This window comes from Lynx rufus, unplaced genomic scaffold, assembly GCF_022079265.1.
Source record: "Lynx rufus isolate CCGP_SWC_20201006 ecotype Redwood Valley unplaced genomic scaffold, mLynRuf1.p SCAF_24, whole genome shotgun sequence".
Classification (NCBI taxonomy): Eukaryota; Metazoa; Chordata; class Mammalia; order Carnivora; family Felidae; genus Lynx; species Lynx rufus.
In genome coordinates this window covers 22,447,657-22,468,056 of record NW_025814839.1, presented here as the reverse complement: position 1 = coordinate 22,468,056, position 20,400 = coordinate 22,447,657, and the positions used below count along the sequence as shown (strand labels likewise).

At 37.9% G+C, this 20,400-nt stretch overlaps 1 protein-coding gene and 1 long non-coding RNA gene across 2 annotated transcripts in view; one reads left to right on the top strand and one right to left on the bottom strand.

Annotated features, from left to right (window-relative positions):
- Positions 1 to 793: 793 nt before the first annotated feature.
- Positions 794 to 20,400, bottom strand: part of LOC124518523 (ankyrin repeat domain-containing protein 26-like) — a 105,181-nt gene continuing 85,574 nt past the window's right edge. Inside the window, exons 17-21 of the mRNA XM_047088518.1 lie at positions 11,656 to 11,946; positions 10,901 to 11,118; positions 8,538 to 8,766; positions 2,780 to 2,825; positions 794 to 1,152 (exon numbers count right to left, since the gene is read on the bottom strand). Coding sequence (XP_046944474.1) covers positions 1,019 to 1,152; positions 2,780 to 2,825; positions 8,538 to 8,766; positions 10,901 to 11,118; positions 11,656 to 11,946 — 918 coding nt within the window. The 3' untranslated portion in view covers positions 794 to 1,018. The remainder of the gene's footprint in view (positions 1,153 to 2,779; positions 2,826 to 8,537; positions 8,767 to 10,900; positions 11,119 to 11,655; positions 11,947 to 20,400) is intronic.
- On the top strand, positions 12,762 to 19,411 carry LOC124518457 (uncharacterized). The gene is made up of 3 exons (XR_006963675.1): positions 12,762 to 12,800; positions 13,633 to 13,733; positions 19,282 to 19,411. It is a non-coding gene; the product is annotated as an uncharacterized LOC124518457 (long non-coding RNA).

Below are 20,400 nucleotides of genomic sequence, written 5' to 3'. Positions count from 1 at the left end.
TATACTGAACCTTGAACAAAAGAGTTTTAATGGGTGCACTGACTACACACAGATTTTTTTTCAGTACTGGAAATGTATTTTCTTTTATAATTTTCTTCACGGTATTTTTTTCTATAGCTTACTTTATTTTAAGAATATAGTACGATACATATCATATACAAAAGATCATTGGTAGTAGCAGTGGTTAAGTCTTTGGGGGTCAAAAGTTCATGGCTTTTTGACTGTGGGGGCCAGGGCTCTGAGCCCTTAACCCCATTGTTCAAGCGACAAGTGTATTAGAGTTAATGTTCTGATTGTGAAGGTTGTATGGTAGTTATGTGGAATGTACTGACTTGTAGGATTTAAATGCTACAGGAATCAGGCATCCCATTAGTAATTTACTTGCAAATGGCTCTGGGGCAAGGGTGGGGGGGGGAGTTCTTTTTTTTTGTTTGTTTCTCTATTTTTTCTTTTCTCTAACTTTGTTTCCAAAAAGCAAATCAAAAATAACTAACTAAATAAATAGAAAAGGTGAAAAGCCTTAGGCAAATCTCATTTCTCCATGTGGAAAGAGCTATGAATCACTGTTTACAATTAAAGTTATAAATAGGTTTTATGGCTCTATAAAAAATTCTAATAGGTACAAACATTGGCAATAGCCATAGCAGGAATACATCAAACTAACGTCTAAATCTTTAGGCCCACATATAGTGATAAAAATTGGAAAATACAAAAAAGCCATCCATAGACACTACTGAAGTATTAATGACAACTTGGTTGTTTGGGTGCTGTTCAAACAGCAGGGAGTGGAACAGTCTGATGTATGTCAAACCCTCTAGTGCTGGTTTCCACGTACAAAATGTGCTTAAAAGTTAATGAGATGCCAAGAAACATAGTTTAAAATATTATACAGATTTTCATTACACACATATGACACAAAAACATTATCCTTTAATCAAGATTTTTCCATATAGTGTGTTCAGTTGGGAAACAATGAAAATGTTTTGTAAGCACCCAGTAAATTTTTTCTATTTATTTTTCAAATCAGATAATTTTTGTTCAAAATCTGTACATATTCTCGTGATGCTTTCCATACTGGATCTTGATTTAGAATTGAATCATCAGTAGATACTAAAGGAGTTCTACAGGATCTTCGTTCAAATTCGGTAGCAGCTGAAAAGGAAAAGAAAGAATTATCTTCTGTCTCCAAAATACTTTTCACTACAAGTCCTTAAAAAAAAAAAAAAGAAAGAAAGATGGGGCGTCTGGGTGGCTCAGTCGGTTAAGCGGCCGACTTCGGCTCAGGTCATGATCTCGCGGTCCGTGAGTTCGAGCCCCGCGTCAGGCTCTGTGTTGACAGCTCAGAACCTGGAGCCTGTTTCAGATTCTGTGTCTCCCTCTCTCTGACCCTCCCCCGTTCATGCTCTGTCTCTCTCTGTCTCAAAAATAAATAAACGTTAAAAAAAATTAAAAAAAAAAGAAAAGATAAGAAAAGAAAAAGAAAAAAAGAAAGTTGGGGCCTTTATGAAAAGGTGTCAAGAAAATTGAAAAATAACTATGTACAACTGCAATTTGAAACCCAAGATTAGTATTAAATATATTTTGCTCAGGGTTGCACACTGAATGAATTGCTATTGTGGATAAATATCAGAGTTTCTGTTTTTTTCATTACAAGGTGAAATTACAAGATGAGGACACAGTCCACCCTGAACAATCATAAACTATAAACTGAAAAATCAAACAGGCATTTCCAAACATTTCTGAACAGGACCTTCCTTGATATACAGATGTAAGTGACAGGTATAAAACACAACACTACTGGAACATACAGAAGGGACATCCCAGTTTTGCATCAATATTGTCTGCTTTTTGGTGAAGGTGATATGTAAGCTGACACCTGAAGGACAAGAAAATAGTATGCTCGGTAGAGTGAAGAAGCACATAGAAAGAGCTAGATGTGAGGAAGAACACTTGTGCAATTATGAGTAGTTTAGTTTGACAAGGTGCTAGAGCAAAGCAGGAGAGTAGGGCAAATAGTGAGACAAGGCTGAATAATCTGGCAAGAAGCAAACTGATTTGGGTGTTTTCATTCCATGCTAAGGAATTTGAAGTTTTACCCAAGGGCAAAAGCAATGACAAAGTCAATGAGTGAAGATTGAAACCTGTTACCTGTCAAGTGACAGCTATATGACCTCTACTTACTTAACCAAGCATTACTAAGACGACTTTGGCTTTTTGGGTCTTCTATCACTAGCGGAAACAACAATTTGATAAAGCACACCTTTTCTGAGACTTGTGCAGGTTGACAGTTCCATAGGGATGGCACCAGTGAAGGAAGATTATCGCCAGAAATAATAACAGATATATAGACTTAGGGAGATTGAAAAAACTTCTTTAGCGTTTATTTATTTTTGAGAGAGAGACAAACCACGAGCAGGCAGGGGCACAGAGAGAGGGAGACCCAGAATCTGAAGCAGGCTCCAGGCTCCGAGCTTTCAGCACAGAGCCCTCTGTAGGGTCTGAACCCACCTGAGCTGAAATCAGTCGCCCAACCGACTGAGCTACCTGGGTGCCCCTAGACTTTTGGGAGATTTTAAAAGAGCTATGGAACATGAGGACTAAATGAGGAAGAAGTGTGTTCTTCATTATGCTCATGCTTTTACATTTTTTATTAGATATGTACAAAAAAAATGTGAATGCAGTATCCATTATCCAAACAATGGAAAGGGATGCCATTTACTATTTATAGTTTATTTCAGAAATCAATGATATCTAACTTCATACATTTTTGGAAACATACCTTCTTCTAGTGCTCTGGTTACTCCTTTGTCCAACTCCCGCTGCATCTGAGAGAAGTCAAATATTATTTAGAATGTGTAAGGTAAACAAAAGACATTGTAGGAATTATATATAGCTTACGACATGTGGTCTTGAAACAAAACTTGTAGAGATTAAACCAAAGTTAGGGATTGCTTACATAGAAAGACAATCACATGAATAAAATAAATTCCTACCTATTTTATGTTAGTTTTAGGTAATGGAGAACAGATACATACATACACACACGTATATATGTGTGTATATGTGTGTGTGTGTGTATGTATACGTATATATAATATGTGTATATTATATATATATGTGTATATATATATATATATGTATAATGCTATTTAAGTGAATCTGATAAAAAGCACAATTAATATTGATCTATTAAATGTGTATAATCTCTGAAAGGTGATGTTTGATCTTACTGGTACATAACAGTTTAAACAAGAATCATATTGTATACTGAATTATTACTTGGAAATGATTAGAAAACCTGCCATTTATGAAAGTTTAATCAGTTTTTTACCTGAATGAATTGTTCCTTAAAATGGGCTTTCCATTCTTTCACTTTTAGAAAAACAAAATTTGAAGGAATGCTTTTGCTACTAATTTTTCAGGACTGACTCTTAAATACATATAAAATGAAGAAAGTGGGACTGTCATACTGTCATGTGGAAAATTCTACTGGCAAAAAATTGAGTGATAATATTTTGCTATCTGTATTATGACTAAAACACTTATTTCTTTTCATATGCACACAAAGATTTCAGAAAATCTCTTTGAAGAAAGGAAAAATAGAGGGTTGCAACAGTTTTCAAACTTAGCTTCTGATTTATAACTTTCTCAATTAGAGATAAGGAAAACAATATACAATTTTCAATTGTAACTTTGTTTCCTTTCTCCAAATTAGGACCAAGTTTGGAAACACTTATTAAAGTTATGGTTATCTACTAACTTATGAAATGTGTACGAATATTTCCAACTACAGGTGACCCTTGAATAACACAGGGGTTGCGGTGCAGTCAAAAACCTGCATATAATTGTTTCATCCCCCCAAAACTTAATTACTAATCGCCTACTGTTGACCGGAAGCCTTACTGGTAACATAAACAGTCGATGCGTACATGTTTGTACAGTAGAATAAGCCAGGGCAAAAAAATGACATTGAGAAAAACAGAAGGAAGAGGAAATACACTTACAGTACTATAGAGTATCCAAAAATAATCCATGTGTAAGTAAAGTAGGCCCTCACAGTTCGAAACCATGTTGGTCAAGGGTCAACTGTATATTACAACTGTTCCTGTCTAGAATGTTCTTATTTAGATCTTTCTTATACAAGGGAGCCTCTCCCTGAATGCCCCAAACGGGCCCCAAAATAGCGTACTGAACATAATCAACACTGGTGATAAGGATTCCAATGTCTTTACAAATGTAGGTGTGAGGACAAATGTTTTGGCTGACATGTTTCCCAATATTTTCAGAGACTGTTTTCCCTAATACCTTTTTTTAATTGAAGTATAGTTGACAGACAATGTTACACTCATTTCAGTATACAAATTCAGATTGGACAATTGTAGACACTATGCTATGCTCACTACCGTACGTGTAGTTACCCTCTGTCACCATACAACATTAATACAATATTATTGACGATACTTCATATGCTGTATTCTTCATTCCTGTGACTTACCTATTTTATAACTGGAATTTGTACCTCTTCCTCCTCTTCACCTATTTTGTCCTTACTCTCTACCCACCTCCCCTCTACCAACCACCAATGTGTCCTCTGTAGTTATGATTCTGTTTGTTGACTTGTTTGGTTTTTTTATATTCCACATGTAAGTGAAATCAGATGGTATTTATTTGTCTTTCTCCGATTTATTTCACCTAGCATAATACCCTCTAGGTCTATCAATGTTGTCACAAATGGCAAGATCTCATTCTTTTTGATAGCTGAGGTATATTTCATTGTATACATATTACACATCTTCTTTATCCATTCATCTATCGATGGACGCTTAGGTTGCTTCCATATTTTGGTTATTGCAAACAATGTTTCAATAAATATAGGGGCGCACACAACTTTTCAAATTAGTGTTTTCATTTTCTTTGGGTAAATACGCAGTAGTGGAATTAATGAATATCTATTTTTAAGTTTTTGAGGAACCATAACACTTTTTTGACAATAGCATTATATTCAGGCCTTATAAAATGAATGGGACAGCATTACTATACCAGACTTATAAAATTAATAACTCAACACCAGATGATGGGGGAAGGCTTTATTCAAACAATTTTATATTACCATTAATAAATTCGATATAAAATATAAACCACGTTTTTTACATGACATGACTTAAGGAACTACCAAGGTAATGTTGCATCTTTTCCCCAAAAGCTCTGTTCCTAAATATTTACCTCTGTGACCTTTATGTTTATTTCTAGGTAAAAACTGTGTTTCGATGGTGAAAATAGCTTTCAAGTCCATGAATGAGGACACATGTGTACCTTTATGTACACCTTTCCATTTATCAGAAATATAAGAGGGTGAGAAAATTATACACAGAAAAACTATATATCAGCAAATTTTAATTCAAAGAACACTTTTAGAGAATTTTTAATTAGAAGGATTTTCTCAATACTGTTAGCATTCAAATATGGCCCACAGAAATCTAAGGTTCAGTTGGGGACACTGCAGGATTGAGGGACAAGGAAGTCACAGCCATAGCCTCCATCTCTCCTTTAGTTAGACAGCTCTACTTCTCTCTGTTTTACACAATACAGTTTAATGCAAAAAAATTACGTTCTATTCTTAGAAAAAAAATTATTTTGAAGGTATTAAAATCACTAATTTAGTCAAAATCCCGAATTTTGCGTAATAGACAAAAAGGGCTCAGAGAGAGTGTTCTTTGCCTGAGGTCATGAAACCAACTAGATGCAGACCAGGAATACACTTCTGGTCTTACCAAGCCTAGAGTTCTATGCCAGTTACTTCCTCATAGTCAGGAAAAATATGTGTATTTTAAGTATAACTCAGAGGAAATGAATACATAAAACTCTGTCATGTGGCTCAATAATGTTTAGGTATGAGGCACACAATAGTTGCTCTCTAACTAAATTACAAATTTTAAAGTCATGAATAAAAATAAAGGAACAGAAATTATGTTAACTCCTTTTAGTAGCAGTCAATTTTTAAGCACAACTTTTTTAAACGACAGGACAGAGAACTTGAGAGAGAAAATCTTCAGGTGAAGCAAGCAAGCTGAAACTGAGGAAATTCTTCCTGAAAGAATGATTTATTTCTTCCAAAGAAATTTGGTTTATCAAAACCAATCAACAAATGAGTGAACCCATGGTGTGGTTATTTATAGCAAAATTTAAAACCCAACAGATTTCTCTTTCCCATCTAGCATGCTTCTGTCTAACCTCTCATCATTAGTTGGTATGTACAAAAGACACAATTCACTTTATTTATAATTGAAATCCAGTCAGAAATAATAGGTGAACCTTCACTTCTCACATTTGGACTTCTCTCTCTCTCCCTCCCGACAGGAAGGGAGACTTACCTAACGGGTGAATTTGGGAGAAGGAGCTAAGCAGTGCTTATGTGTTTCTGAGTCTCCTCTTTGAAAAGATGTGCCTGCCCACAGTAACATGAATTTGGGTCTGCTCTCAGCTCTGTGGTAAGCACCCTGCCCCCCGGGGTGGGTGTCAAGCATTTGTTTCCTCAATTGACAACTGTGTGGGGAAGTGCCCAATTTGGGAGGAAGCCCCGTGTGGCTAACATAACCTAAATCATATCCTCCAATTTGTTAGTGTGTATTAGTAATAAAGCTACTAAGTTTCTCTCCGTCTCCCTGTCTCCTGTGTTCTGAATTTAGAAAGAGAAGAGCAGTGTTACTTGTCGCCTACCCAGTGTCACCTGTCACAGCTCCACCAAGAAAAATGACTAGACAACACTTACAGAAACATTCTCTTCTTCCTTGACTTCATAACTAATGTACATTGTTCAAAAGCAACGCCCACTCAAAAGAGAGAAAAAGTTGAAAGAAACCATTTTAGAAACAAACATAGAAAGTCAGACAAACTGAGGACACAGAGGAATACCTTCCAAATGAAAGAACATGACAAAACCTAAGGAAAAAGAAAACTAACAAAACTAAGAAAAAAAAACTAAGAAAAAAAAAACAGAGATAAGTGATGTACCTCATAAAGAGTTCAAGGTAAAGGTCATAAAGATGCTAAGTGAACTTGGGAGGAGAATGAATGGATCCAGTGATAACATCTACAAAGAGATAGAAAATATAAAAAAGAACCAATCAGAGCTGAAGGATACAATAACAAATGACAAATACACTGGGGGAATCAACAGCAGATAAGAAGATGCAGAAGAACAGATCAACAATTTGCAAGACAGGGTAGTAGAAATCATCCAAGCTGAAAAACAAAAAAGAAAAAAGAACTTTAAAAATGAGACTAGGTTAAGGGACCTGTGGGACAACATCCAGTGTAATAATACTTGCATTCAAGGGGTTCCAGAAAAAGAAAAGAGAAATGGGCAAAGAACTCATTTGAAGAAATAAAAGCTTCATTTTAAAAATTCAAATATTTGCTTGATTTAGCTATTTATAAAATGCTCTACAATCGCTCAGCAAGATATTTTATAAAAATTGAAACAGAGGTGCTATGAGTCAAAAAAAAAAGGAAAAAGAAAAAAGAGTGCCATAAGTAAGAGAGCAATTAAAGATGTATTCTCATGTAAGAAAATAGCAAAAATTTAACTTAAAAGAGAAATTAACCTTTTTAGTGTTACAAGTTGATTTAATTCATAAAAAAAGGACTTACCATGGGTTCTTTTTTTTTGTTTAAAGTAGCCTCCATGCTTAGTGTAGAGCCCAATGCAGGACTTGAACTCATGACCCTGAGATCAAAACCTGAGCTGAGATTAAGAGTTAGACGCTGAAATGACTGAGCCACCCAGGCACCCCCTTGGATTCTTTTAAATAGTAAACATTCATATGTCGTTAAGTGTTTGGAGGACGATCATTCACTGACATACAGTGGTGCAAAAACTGGATGATAGCAAAACCTTCAAATGTTTATGAACCACTGCCAACCGAAAATAAGTCCAAGCATCTAAGTGTACCTGTGGTCAACAGGCAATAACATTTACTTTCTAAAATCAAATTTAAATGAAAGGTTTTCAAGAAATTTAACATGGATCAGTTTAGTTATATTTATTGAATACAGTTAATACTAGGTGTCTCTTGTGGCGCACCTGGGTGGCTCAGTTGTTTTCAGTGTCCAAATCTTGATTTTGATTCAGGTCATGATCTCATGGTTTTGAGACTGAGCCCCACATTCGGCTCAGTGCTGAGCATGACACCTGCTTGGGATTCTCTTTCTCCCTCTCCTTTTGCCCCTCCCCTGCATGCACTCACTCATTCTCTCGCTAAAATAAAATAAAAATAAGTATCTCTTGGAAATGGGAGATCAAGGGACTAATATATATATATATATATATATATATATATATATATATATGTGTGTGTGTGTGTGTGTGTAAAATTTATATATATATAAAATTTACCTCAGTTCTTTCTTAGCACATATAATTATGACTTTTACTTCGTATGTATTAGTTAGTTAAACAACTCAGAATTTCACCAAATTAAAAGCAACAATTATATCAGATATCTGAAACCCAGAGTAAAACAGATAATATAACTAACCTTCCACAAGGAAGTCTCCCAGTAGGCATATGACGGCCGTGGGTTTAAGGTAGGAATCACTAAGTTTCTTCCTGGAGTAAGGTTTCCATTGAGCACTGAATTATTTTCAAAATGTCCACAATAAGGTGTTTCCAGGCTGAGGCTCATAGTGAGAGTCCTGAGTGAAGTTTGATGCTGCTGTCTCTCCTCAAGAAGTTTTGTATTGCTCTCTGACAGTCTCTCATTAGTCCTGTGAAGATTAAAAAACACAAATACATTTTCTTTTTCCCTAAATCATTCCTAAATGACTTACATCTTTTTAAGTTTCCATAATAGTAAATAGCATTTGCCATTGAACAGTGTTTTAACACTGAACATGTGATAGAGCACACCTACTATCTAAAATTATACTTTTGTTTTGTTTTGTTTTGTTTTTTAATATATATGAAATTTATTGACAAATTGGTTTCCATACAACACCCAGTGCTCATCCCAAAAGGTGCCCTCCTCAATACCCATCACCCACCCGCCCCTCCCTCCCACCCCCCATCAACCCTCAGTTTGTTCTCAGTTTTTAACAGTCTCTTATGCTTTGGCTCTCTCCCACTCTAACCTCTTTTTTTTTTTTCCTTCCCCTCCCCCATGGGTTCCCGTTAAGTTTCTCAGGATCCACATAAGAGTGAAACCATATGGTATCTGTCTTTCTCTGTATGGCTTATTTCACTTAGCATTACACTCTCCAGTTCCATCCACGTTGCTACAAAAGGCCATATTTCATTTTTTCTCATTGCCACATAGTATTCCATTGTGTATATATACCACAATTTCTTTATCCATTCATCAGTTGATGGACATTTAGGCTCTTTCCATAATTTGGCTATTGTTGAGAGTGCTGCTATGAACATTGGGGTACAAGTGCCCCTATGCATCAGTACTCCTGTATCCCTTGGATAAATTCCTAGCAGTGCTATTGCTGGGTCATAGGGTAGGTCTGTTTTTAATTTTCTGAGGAACCTCCACACTGCTTTCCAGAGCGGCTGCACCAATTTGCATTCCCACCAACAGTGCAAGAGGGTTCCCGTTTCTCCACATCCTCTCCAGCATCTATAGTCTCCTGATTTGTTCATTTTGGCCACTCTGACTGGTGTGAGGTGATACCTGAGTGTGGTTTTGATTTGTATTTCCCTGATAAGGAGCGACGCTGAACATCTTTTCATGTGCCTATTGGCCATCTGGATGTCTTCTTTAGAGAAGTGTCTATTCATGTTTTCTGCCCATTTCTTCACTGGGTTAAAATTATACTTTTAAAATTGTTCTAAAGAAATACTTATGTTTCCAGGGGGATCCCTAACTAACCATTCAAATTAGGGAAGGGAGAGAAGTGGCTATCAGTGATGTACATGGCTTAACGAATAATACTTGCTGTCTTCTGGAATGGCTCTACTGACAACATCCTTCAGGATGCCAGTATATATACACACTTATATTTAGTAAACCTGTTTACAGATATAAAAATAAACCATCCCTCAAAGACATTTTCAAGCGTTTGCTTTCACCACTCTTGTACATTTCACTTACTATCTCAAAGAAACTGAGCATTTGACACCGAGGAATCACTGAGACCAACCATCTCTAGGGGAGATAGTAGATGGCAGACGTGTGATCAGAAAGAATTAAAACAGCTACAGAGGCAATTAGCTTATAACAGTTACCAAGGCACTGGAGGCAGAATCTGCCCTTTCTGTCTTCAGTCTTCCACATACCTCCCTCCCACCACGGTGCTCTTTTTAGCCACTTTGGGAACTCTACTCCCCTTCAGCCCTGTGTGAGTCTTTCTGTATTTCACATGTATGCCATTATGTAAAATAGAAAAACCATAAAGGATAGTTTGTCTCAAGGCCCACTCTAGTAATAATACCAAAGTTCACAATCAAGAGAATAAATGTACCAAGCTGCCAGGATGAGTAGTAGTAGTACTTGACCTTTTAGGTTAAAGATGTCATCTTCCAAAAATGAACTCATCGGCATTTCTATTTAGGGTACTTCTGACAAGCAATTTTATAATAATATGCTTCTAAATGAGAAAGCTTCAAACAATGCACTTGAAGACTAGCAGATCCGATCAATGGGAAATATACAGGGTGGGGGGTGCGGGGGTGGGTGGGAGAAGAGGTCCTGTAAAACCAAAAAGAAGAGGAGGGATGCAAACTGTCCTGGACTAACATTTCAAAGGTAAGTTCACTTAGAAACATCATTTTCCAAAATTACACGATGTAGTTGGCTTTCACTTCCTACTCATCTCATGATCTTGGCTCCACAGAAATTATGCTTTAGAGGCAAATGAATAAGCTAAATTTCTTGTCTATGATTCTGTTTTGGCTTACCTGTTCAGCTCATTTCTCAAGGACTTTCTAACTTTTAATTCTTCTAGGTAGAGTTGCCTGTAGCTTTCCAACTCTGTTTTAGTAGAATCTTCTTGAGACGTCTTCATTGTAGAGACCTGAGATTCCAGATCTTTAATTCGAAGTTCCATTTGACTTCTCGTTGAAGCATGAGCATTTTCTCTTAACTGGTCCAAGTTTTCTTGAGCTGCTGCTTGTGCCTAAAGCAAATTGACAGGATAGTTTTAAAATAGCTATAATCTGAATAATTAATTATACCTGTTTCCTTTAGTTCTGAGTCAATGATTCACAGAGCAATTTTAAAGGAAAAAAAAAAGCCCAAGTGTAAAATATTTATCATCAATGTCAACTGAATTAAATATGATTTATAAAATTAAAGTTCAATCATTCTTGTATTAGTATTCACGCAATCTGATAATTCAAATAATAGAATCAATGACAAAATTTTAAAAGTCAACAATAAACTTAAGAATAATCCAAGTAGAGTGCAATTTTTAAATCATAAGTTTTCTTTTCCTCTTCATACTGAGACTAGTTGTTTAAATCATCATTTTTTCTTATCCGCTCGATTTAGTAGGAACAATGATGAAAACTGAAATCTTTAAAGGGAGGAACAAATGCCTCCAGAAATCTACAAATTTCCATAAAGCAAGTAGAGGAAACCCGTACAATACATCTATCCAAAATGTAATTTGCAGTGAAATGAACGAAAGCACATTACAGATCAATCAATTAACCTGTAAAAACAGGTTGACTTCGTGTAATTTTTGTACTATGTCCAGTCGTGCTCTTTCTTCAATCTCCCGTTTATACTGTTCCACTTGACTGCGTTCTACCATATTCATTTCCATAAATTGTTTCAATTTTACTACTTCTCGTTGTAACTTCTTGTTATTGCTCTCTAGTTTTTCACGTTCTTCTTCGAAAGCTTTCATTGATAATAACTCTTGTTGAAGAATTTGATTTTTTGCATCCAGGTGCAGACATTTTGAAGATGTAGTTTCCAGTTCTGTTGTAAGGACATCAGCCTGCATGGATAAAACACTATAGTTTGGAAGTGGAGTGGAAAGAGTCTAACTCAAAACTACGATCAAAATTTGTTTTCAGATTTTAAGTAATCTCTAAGCCCAGTGTGAGGCTTGAACTCACAATCTCAAGATCAAGAGTAACTGAGCCAGCCAGGCACTCAAAATTTTAAATAAACTCATTTGCAATAAAATGTTACCTGTCTTAGAATGTGGAACCTTAAACAACTCAGAACATCAAGAGCAAACTTAAAGCCATCAGGTGTTACTGAAATAGATCTTTGCTATCATTGTCTTTACTACACAACATTTGCACTTGATTCTATACTTTTATTTTTCTATCATTCTTTCATATCTTTCTTTCATAAATAAGTCCCCTCTTAGGAGAAAGTCTCTTAGCCCTTCCCCCATCTTAACACTCCATCATTTTTAAAGAAGTTTTAGCAATATCATTTTGACTTATGTTTGCCCGCGTCCAAAAATACGTCCCAAGATAAGACTCTGAAAATAAGACTCTAATTCGTGAATCTATAGGTAATGATTCTAATGCCACGGCCTTTTTCTGAGCTGCAAATGTTTTAATGCTAATTTGAACTGCATTCCCAGGAGAAATGATTCTCCAGGTTAAGAAATCACATCTCCCAGTATAAAACTTTAATTGGATAATCCACATATTTTTGAGGCAAAATAAAAACTTATTTCAATACTGTTATCTTGTAATCCTTTGTTACTTTCTAGAAAATAAGAGATCATACTAAACAACAACAACAACAACCACAACAACAAAACTGGCTGGAGTTTCAGTGATGCTGAGTTGGAAAGGTCTTCCATCCGTTACATAGGATTGGTAAGACAAGGTGAGTGGATGTGGTCGTTTTATAAATTTGTTGATACTTCTGTGAACATCGCTCCCCTTAAATATATGCTAGCTTCAGTAACTGGTTTCTAGTGAACAGAATATGCAGAAGTGCTGTGATTTTTAAGGCCAGCTTGGAAAATGTGATACAGCTTCCATCTGACTTTCTTTGTCTAGGGAAGCTCACCCTTAGAACCCAGCCACCACGTTGTGAGGAATCCCAGGCTACCTAGTGAGTCTTCATGTAGATACTCCAGCTGAGACTAGCCAACGTCCTAGCCAAAGGCCAGCCTCAACAGCCAAACACGTGCACGAACAAGCCTTTAGATGATTCTAGTCTCCAGCTTCCAGTTATGCCAGCTGATGCCAAATGAAGAAGAAATGAGTTGCCCTACCCTGCTTTGCCTAAACTAAAGATTGGTGAACAAGATAAATGCTGTTTTGAACTACTAGGCTTTGAGGTGGCTTATTATGCAGCAGTAAATTACTACCACAGATACTGATACTAAAACCGGTGTGCTGCTATTGAAAAAAACCTAAAACTAAACTTCCTTTGAACCGGGAGGTAGGTGGAACCTGGAAAGATGTAGAAAAGCATAAGAATGAGACCCAAACAGGGCCTCCACAAGACTCTTAGTGGAAGCCTGATGGCCTGTGAAGAGGCTGACGGCAAGGGTTTCTAAGCAAGTGAAGAAAATGACACTGGAGGAAAGGGAAGTCATGTTACAAAATACCTGAAAGTAAAGCGGATAGGAAAGAGAAACTAAAGAAAGACTATGCAACTGAAAGGAACCAGGACTTACTGGGTTCAAGTATCTGTTTCTCATTTACAGCCTCTCTACATGTGGAACTGGCAAATAATGCCAACGTGAAGAAATGGTTTTTGGGTTACGAGAAAATCCAGGGTGCTACCAGGAAAACAGAAAGATTCAAGGTATGCCTCCAATTTCTTTAGGGATCTTAAGACTATAAGATTTTTTTTTTTTAAAGAAGGTTCCAGGGGCGCCTGGGTGGTGCAGTCGGTTAAGCGTCCGACTTCAGCCAGGTCACGATCTCGCGGTCCGTGAGTTTGAGCCCCGCGTCAGGCTCTGGGCTGATGGCTCAGAGCCTGGAGCCTGTTTCCGATTCTGTGTCTCCCTCTCTCTCTGCCCCTCCCCCGTTCATGCTCTGTCTCTCTCTGTCCCAAAAATAAATAAACGTTGAAAAAAAAATTAAAAAAAAAAAAAGAAGGTTCCACACCCAACATGGGGCTTAAACTCAGCACCCAGAGATCAAGTGTCACATGCTCTACCAACTGAGCCAGACAGGAGCCCCAAGAGTAGACGAATTTTAAAGGCATTGTCACATAAGAGCTTCACAGGAAACCTGAAGCGAAAAGCTGATCTCAAAAGGACTTGGGAGGGTCGCTTTGCTACAACACGGCATGAAATCCAGTACTATTTATAGAAAACTAAAAAAGGTAAGAAATTTATTGTAGCAAACATACTATTTGCTAGCTTGGACTACGAGAGACCAAATCGTGCAAAAGGAAAAGAGGCCTTTGGGTCTTAGAAGTCCCACAAGGAGGAAGCAGGATGAAAAAACAGCTGCAAATACAGGTCATTCCTTATGAAAAGGAAGGAACCAAGAAGTCAAAGAGTAAAGAAAGGGAAGAGACATGGAGAAAGTATTCCCGTGGTTAGGACTAAATCCTATCTTAAGAACTGACAGCATGCATCAGGCTATATTTCAAAACTCTTATGGACTAGGGTGCTTCCTATCTTCTTTTTCTGAATGGGAGAGTCTTCAGCAGTTGAGTAGAATGTTGCATTTGTGAGTGGTAAATAACTGTCTCTTTCGTTCTCAAGTCCTCATATTGAGAACACTTGCACTCAAGGGGTTATACTTTAGATACCATAACCCAGGCAGCTTATCCCCACTGCACCTGATTAAGATGGTAAGATCTTGGACTCAAGCCCTGAACCTGATGCCATGATAACTGAGACTTGCAGGAGGTATTGGAGGGGGAGGGGAGTGAATGTATTTTTCAGGTGGGAGGAATACAAACATTTGTGGCCAGTGGGTAAATTATACTGCTTTTTAAAGGTGTCCATAGGTTTCAAATATTAATTCCATAAAAAAAAGACCATGGAACAACCTTAGTGGCTTGCTCCTAATGAACAGAATATGTGAATATGATGCTGTGTGTATTCCAAGCCTAGGTGACAAAAGGCGATACAGATTCTGCCTTGCTCTGTATCTCAGGCTGCTTACTTGGAATCTAGCTCCCCATCTAGTGAGGAAGTCTAGGCCACAAAGAGGGTCTAGGTGTGTCACTTTAAGTGTTTCTGCTGCCTCCTGAACTGAAGTCCCAGGCAACAGCCAGCATCAACAACCAGATGTTAGTGAACAAGTCTTCAAATGGATCCAGCCCCAAACCTTTCAGTTGCCCCACCTGAAGCTGAGCGGGGCAGACACTAGCTGTCCTGGCCACGCTTTTCCTAACAGATTTGTGAACAAAAGAAATCTAACCTTTGGGGAGTTCGTTAAGAAAGAAACAAAAATGATAAATGGAACAGTGGATGAAAAAAAAAGAGATAAGACACATAAACTTGTATAGGAGAAGTTGGTCTCCATTAAAGTAGGATGTAATAAATGTTAAGATTAATTTATTAACAACCAACAGTGCTAATGAGAAGAAGCAGATAACTAGAAGCAAGATCTAAGAAGTTTTTCTCTCAGTTTTTCCCCATTTAGGATCATATTAGCTGTTCATTTTCCATATATGGCCTTTATTATGTCGAGGTATGGTTCCTCTAAGCCTACTTTGTTGAGGTGTGCTGCTCTTCAAAACATCCATCATGACCATATGATCTTGTCAATCGATGCAGAAAAGGCCTTTGACAAAATTCAGCACGGTTTCTTAATAAAAACCCTTGAGAAAGTCGGGAGAGAAGGAACATACTTAAAGATCATAAAAGCCATTTATGAAAAGCCCACAGCTAACATCATCCTCAACGGGGAAAAACTGAGAGCTTTTTCCCTGAGATCAGGAACACGACAGGGATGCCCACTCTCCCCGCTGTTGTTTGACATAGTGTTGGAAGTTCTAGCATCGGCAATCGGACAACAAAAGGAAATCAAAGGCATCAAAATTGGCAAAGATGAAGTCAAGCTTTCACTTTTTGCAGATGACATGATACTATACATGGAAAATCCGATAGACTCCAACAAAAGTCTGCTAGAACTGATACACGAATTTAGCAAAGTTGCAGGATACAAAATCAATGTACAGAAACCAGTTGCATTCTTATACACTAACAATGAAGCAACAGAAAGACAAATAAAGAAACTGATGCCATTCACAATTGTGCCAAGAGGCATAAAATACCTAGGGATAAATCTAACCAAAGATGTAAAAGATCTGTATGCTGAAAACTATATAACGCTTATGAAGGTAATTGAAGAAGATATAAAGAAATGGAAAGACATTCCTGCTCATGGATTGGAAGAGTAAATATTGACAAAATGTCAATACTACCCAAAGCTATCTACACATTCAATGCAATCCCAATCAAAATCGCACCAGCATTCTTCTCGAAACTAGAACAAGCAACCCTAAAATTCATATGGAATCACAAAAGGCCCCGAATAGCCAAAGTCATTTTGAAGAAGAAGACCAAAGCAGGAGGCATCACAATCCCAGACTTTAGCCTCTACTACAAAGCTGTCATCATCAAGACAGCATGGTATTGGCACAAAAACAGACACATAGACCAATGGAATAGAATAGAAACCCCAGAACTAGACCCACAAACGTATGGCCAACTCATCTTTGACAAAGCAGGAAAGAACATCCAATGGAAAAAAGACAGCCTCTTTAACAAATGGTGCTGGGAGAACTGGACAGCAACATGCAGAAGGTTGAAACTAGACCACTTTCTCACACCATTCACAAAAATAAACTCAAAATGGATAAAGGACCTGAATGTGAGACAGGAAACCATCCAAACCCTAGAGGAGAAAGCAGGAAAAGACCTCTCTGACCTCAGCCGTAGCAATCTCTTACTCGACACATCCCCAAAGGCAAGGGAATTAAAAGCAAAAATGAATTACTGGGACCTTATGAAGATAAAAAGCTTCTGCACAGCAAAGGAAACAACCAACAACATGAAAAGGCAACCAGCGGAATGGGAAAAGATATTTGCAAATGACATATCGGACAAAGGGCTAGTATCCAAAATCTATGAAGAGCTCACCAAACTCCACACCCGAAACACAAATAACCCAGTGAAGAAATGGGCAGAAAACATGAATAGACACTTCTCTCAAGAAGACATCCGGATGGCCAACAGGCACATGAAAAGGTGGTCAACGTCGCTCCTTATCGGGGAAATACAAATCAAAGCCACACTCAGATATCACCTCACGCCAGTCAGAGTGGCCAAAATGAACAAATCAGTAGACTATAGATGCTGGAGTGGATGTGGAGAAACGGGAAGCCTCTTGCACTGTTGGTGGGAATGCAAATTAGTGCAGCCACTCTGGAAAACAGTGTGGAGGTTCCTCAGAAAATTAAAAATAGACCTACCCTATGACCCAGCAATAGCACTGCTAGGAATTTACCCAAGGGATACAGGAGTACTGATGCATAGGGGCACTTGTACCCCAATGTTCATAGCAGCACTCTCAACAATAGCCAAATTATGGAAAGAGCCTAAATGTCCATCAACTGATGAATGGATAAAGAAATTGTGGTTTATATACACAATGGAATACTACGTGGCAATGAGAAAGAATGAAATATGGCCTTTTGTAGCAACGTGGATGGAACTGGAGAGTGTGATGCTAAGTGAAATAAGCCATACAGAGAAAGACAGATACCATATGGTTTCACTCTTATGTGGATCCTGAGAAACTTAACAGGAACCCATGAGGGAGGGGAAGGAAAAAAAAAAAAAAAAAAAAAAGGATGTTAGAGTGGGAGAGAGCCAAAGCATAAGAGACTGTTAAAAACTGAGAACAAACTGAGGGTTGATGGGGGGTGGGAGGGAGGGGCGGGTGGGTGATGGGTATTGAGGAGGGCACCTTTTGGGATGAGCACTGGGTGTTGTATGGAAACCAATTTGTCAATAAACTTCATATAAAAAAAAAATAAAAAAAAAATAAAAAAAATAAAAAAATAAAAAAAAAATAAGGAAAAAAAAAACTGAACATGCTGTTTTCAGTGACAACAAGATATTTCATGGAAGAATTTGAGAAGCAATATCCTAGTAGGGGCCAGAATGCCTGGGTCTGAATTCCCAGTTCTGCTCGTTATGAGCTGTATGACCTTGAGCACACTACCTAAAACTTCCATGTCTCAGTCTCTGCATCTGTAAAATGAAGGTAATAATAGCACCTACTGGGACACCTGAGTGGCTCAGTCGGTTCAGTGTCTGGCTCTTGATGTCAGCTCAGGACATGATCTCAGGGTCATGTAATTGAGCCCCACATCGAGCTCTGCATGGACAGCAAGGAGCTTGCTTGGGATTCTCTCTCCCTCTCTCTCTCTCTCTCTGTCCCCTTTTCTCTCTCTCCCTACATGCCCTTCCCCACAATCTCTCTCTCTCTCTCTCTCTCTCAAAATAAAGGTCCTTAAAAAAGTTATCTCAAAATAAATAATAATAGTATCTACCCCACTGGGATGTTGGGAAGATTAAATTAGGAAATAAGAGATGAACAACTTAGAAGGGTACGTGGCACATAGTCAGCTCTAAGCGTCTGCATTTAGCATGATTACTGTTGCTGTATTTTGCGTTCCAATACAATGTGATAGTTTAGGCAGGTGGCCTGCCAATACAAGTGTTGCCCTATACAAATTATACTGAAGTTATTCTTCATTCCACCGCAAGTGGCAGCAAATGGGGAGCATGAGGCCCAGAATCTCTCCTCAGTACTTCACACAACTTTCGCCAATGCCACTAGCGAACAGTACTTTTTCCATTTATAATCCTTTTAACTTACTTCCTCTCTATACCACTCAGTGGACAATGCTCACAGACCAAGGTACAAAGAGCACCTCCTTGACTGAGTAGTAGATCCTTTACATGACCATCAGAGGCAAGGGAAAGCCACTGACATGGAAATAATCGAGTCTTGCTAAACTAAAGTTCCTCAATCATTTCACGTCCCTACTGTTTACGTTACGCTGCTTTAACATGTACTCTGATGAAGAGATTAAGGCTTTGTGGTAAAAGCATATCAGAAAAGCTGTCCCCAGATCTTTGCAGTTGGTAAAGTGTTATAAATCTGTAAATCCCAGTTCTGGCTGTGTAAGGAAGAAAGGCAAATTTAGAGAGCTTTTTCATAGTGAGAGGGAAAAAAAAACCAAACATTTGATTGAACATTTCTCCTCTATTTGATTAAGTGCTTTCATTAATAGTTTTATTTATATAAGTGTGTGTGTGTGTGTGTGTGTGTATAGATATACACACATTTTTTTAACATTTATTTTTTGATAGAGAGCACGAGTCTGAGTGACGCAGAACGTGAGGGACAAAACGGATCCAACAGAGGCTCTGCTGACAGCAGAGAGTCCGATGCAGGGCTCAGTCTCAAGAACGTGGAGATCATGACCTGAGCCAAAGGCAGACTCTGATAAGACTGGAGACAGCCAGGCACCCCTCAATTTTGTATTTCATTTCTTAGCATACATTTAGAATAAAAGCTTTGTTATACCAATGTTTCCAAGAAGAATTTATTGATACGGCATAAAGCACTTAATTTTATCGGAAAAACTGTTAAGTTAAAATATTTTCAATTTATACAAGGATAAGTACCACACGTATCAAATATTATTATCCCTTAAATTTATACTTAGGAAGGCGAAATTACCTGTCATTAAAAAAATAAAAACAACGTCAAATAAAGAACTATATTGTTCTGCGCAGGCTAGATGACAAGTGTCAAGAGAGTTAAGGCTAATGGGAGTTACAACAGTCAGAGAAAGTTCATAGGAAAGGAGACTGTGAGACAAGTCTGAATAACATAGGTTTAGGCAAGAGGAACAGAAGCTAAAAAGACAGCATGAGTAACGGCGGGGAGATGGTGAAATCAACCCAATTAACTCAGAGGATAAAATCTGATGGCAGAGACATTAAAAACAGGTGTCCACACAAGAACTACATGAATGTTCATAAGCAGCAGTATTAACAGGCAAAAAGTGGACACAACCAAAAAGTGGTCCATCAACTGATGAATGAACAAGGGCCTTAGCCCACAATGGAGTACTGTTTGACAATAAAAAGAAATGAAGCACTGATATAAGCTGTAACCAACACAGATGAACCCGGAAAACATTAAGTGAAGCTAGCTAGTCCCAAGGGACCACACGTTGTGTGACTCCATTTATATGAAATATTCGCAAGAGGCAACTCCAGTGAGAGGCCAAGTAGTAGACTGGTGGTTGCCTGAGGCTGGGGGCAACGGGTAAGGGTTCCCTTTCAGGGTCAGGAAAGCATTCTACTTGATGGCAGTGATGGTTGCACGAGCGTACACAGAGACAGTGAACTGTGCGTGTCAAATGGGTGACTTTTATGGGATGTGTATTGTACCTCAAAAAGGCTTAAAAAAAAAAACCC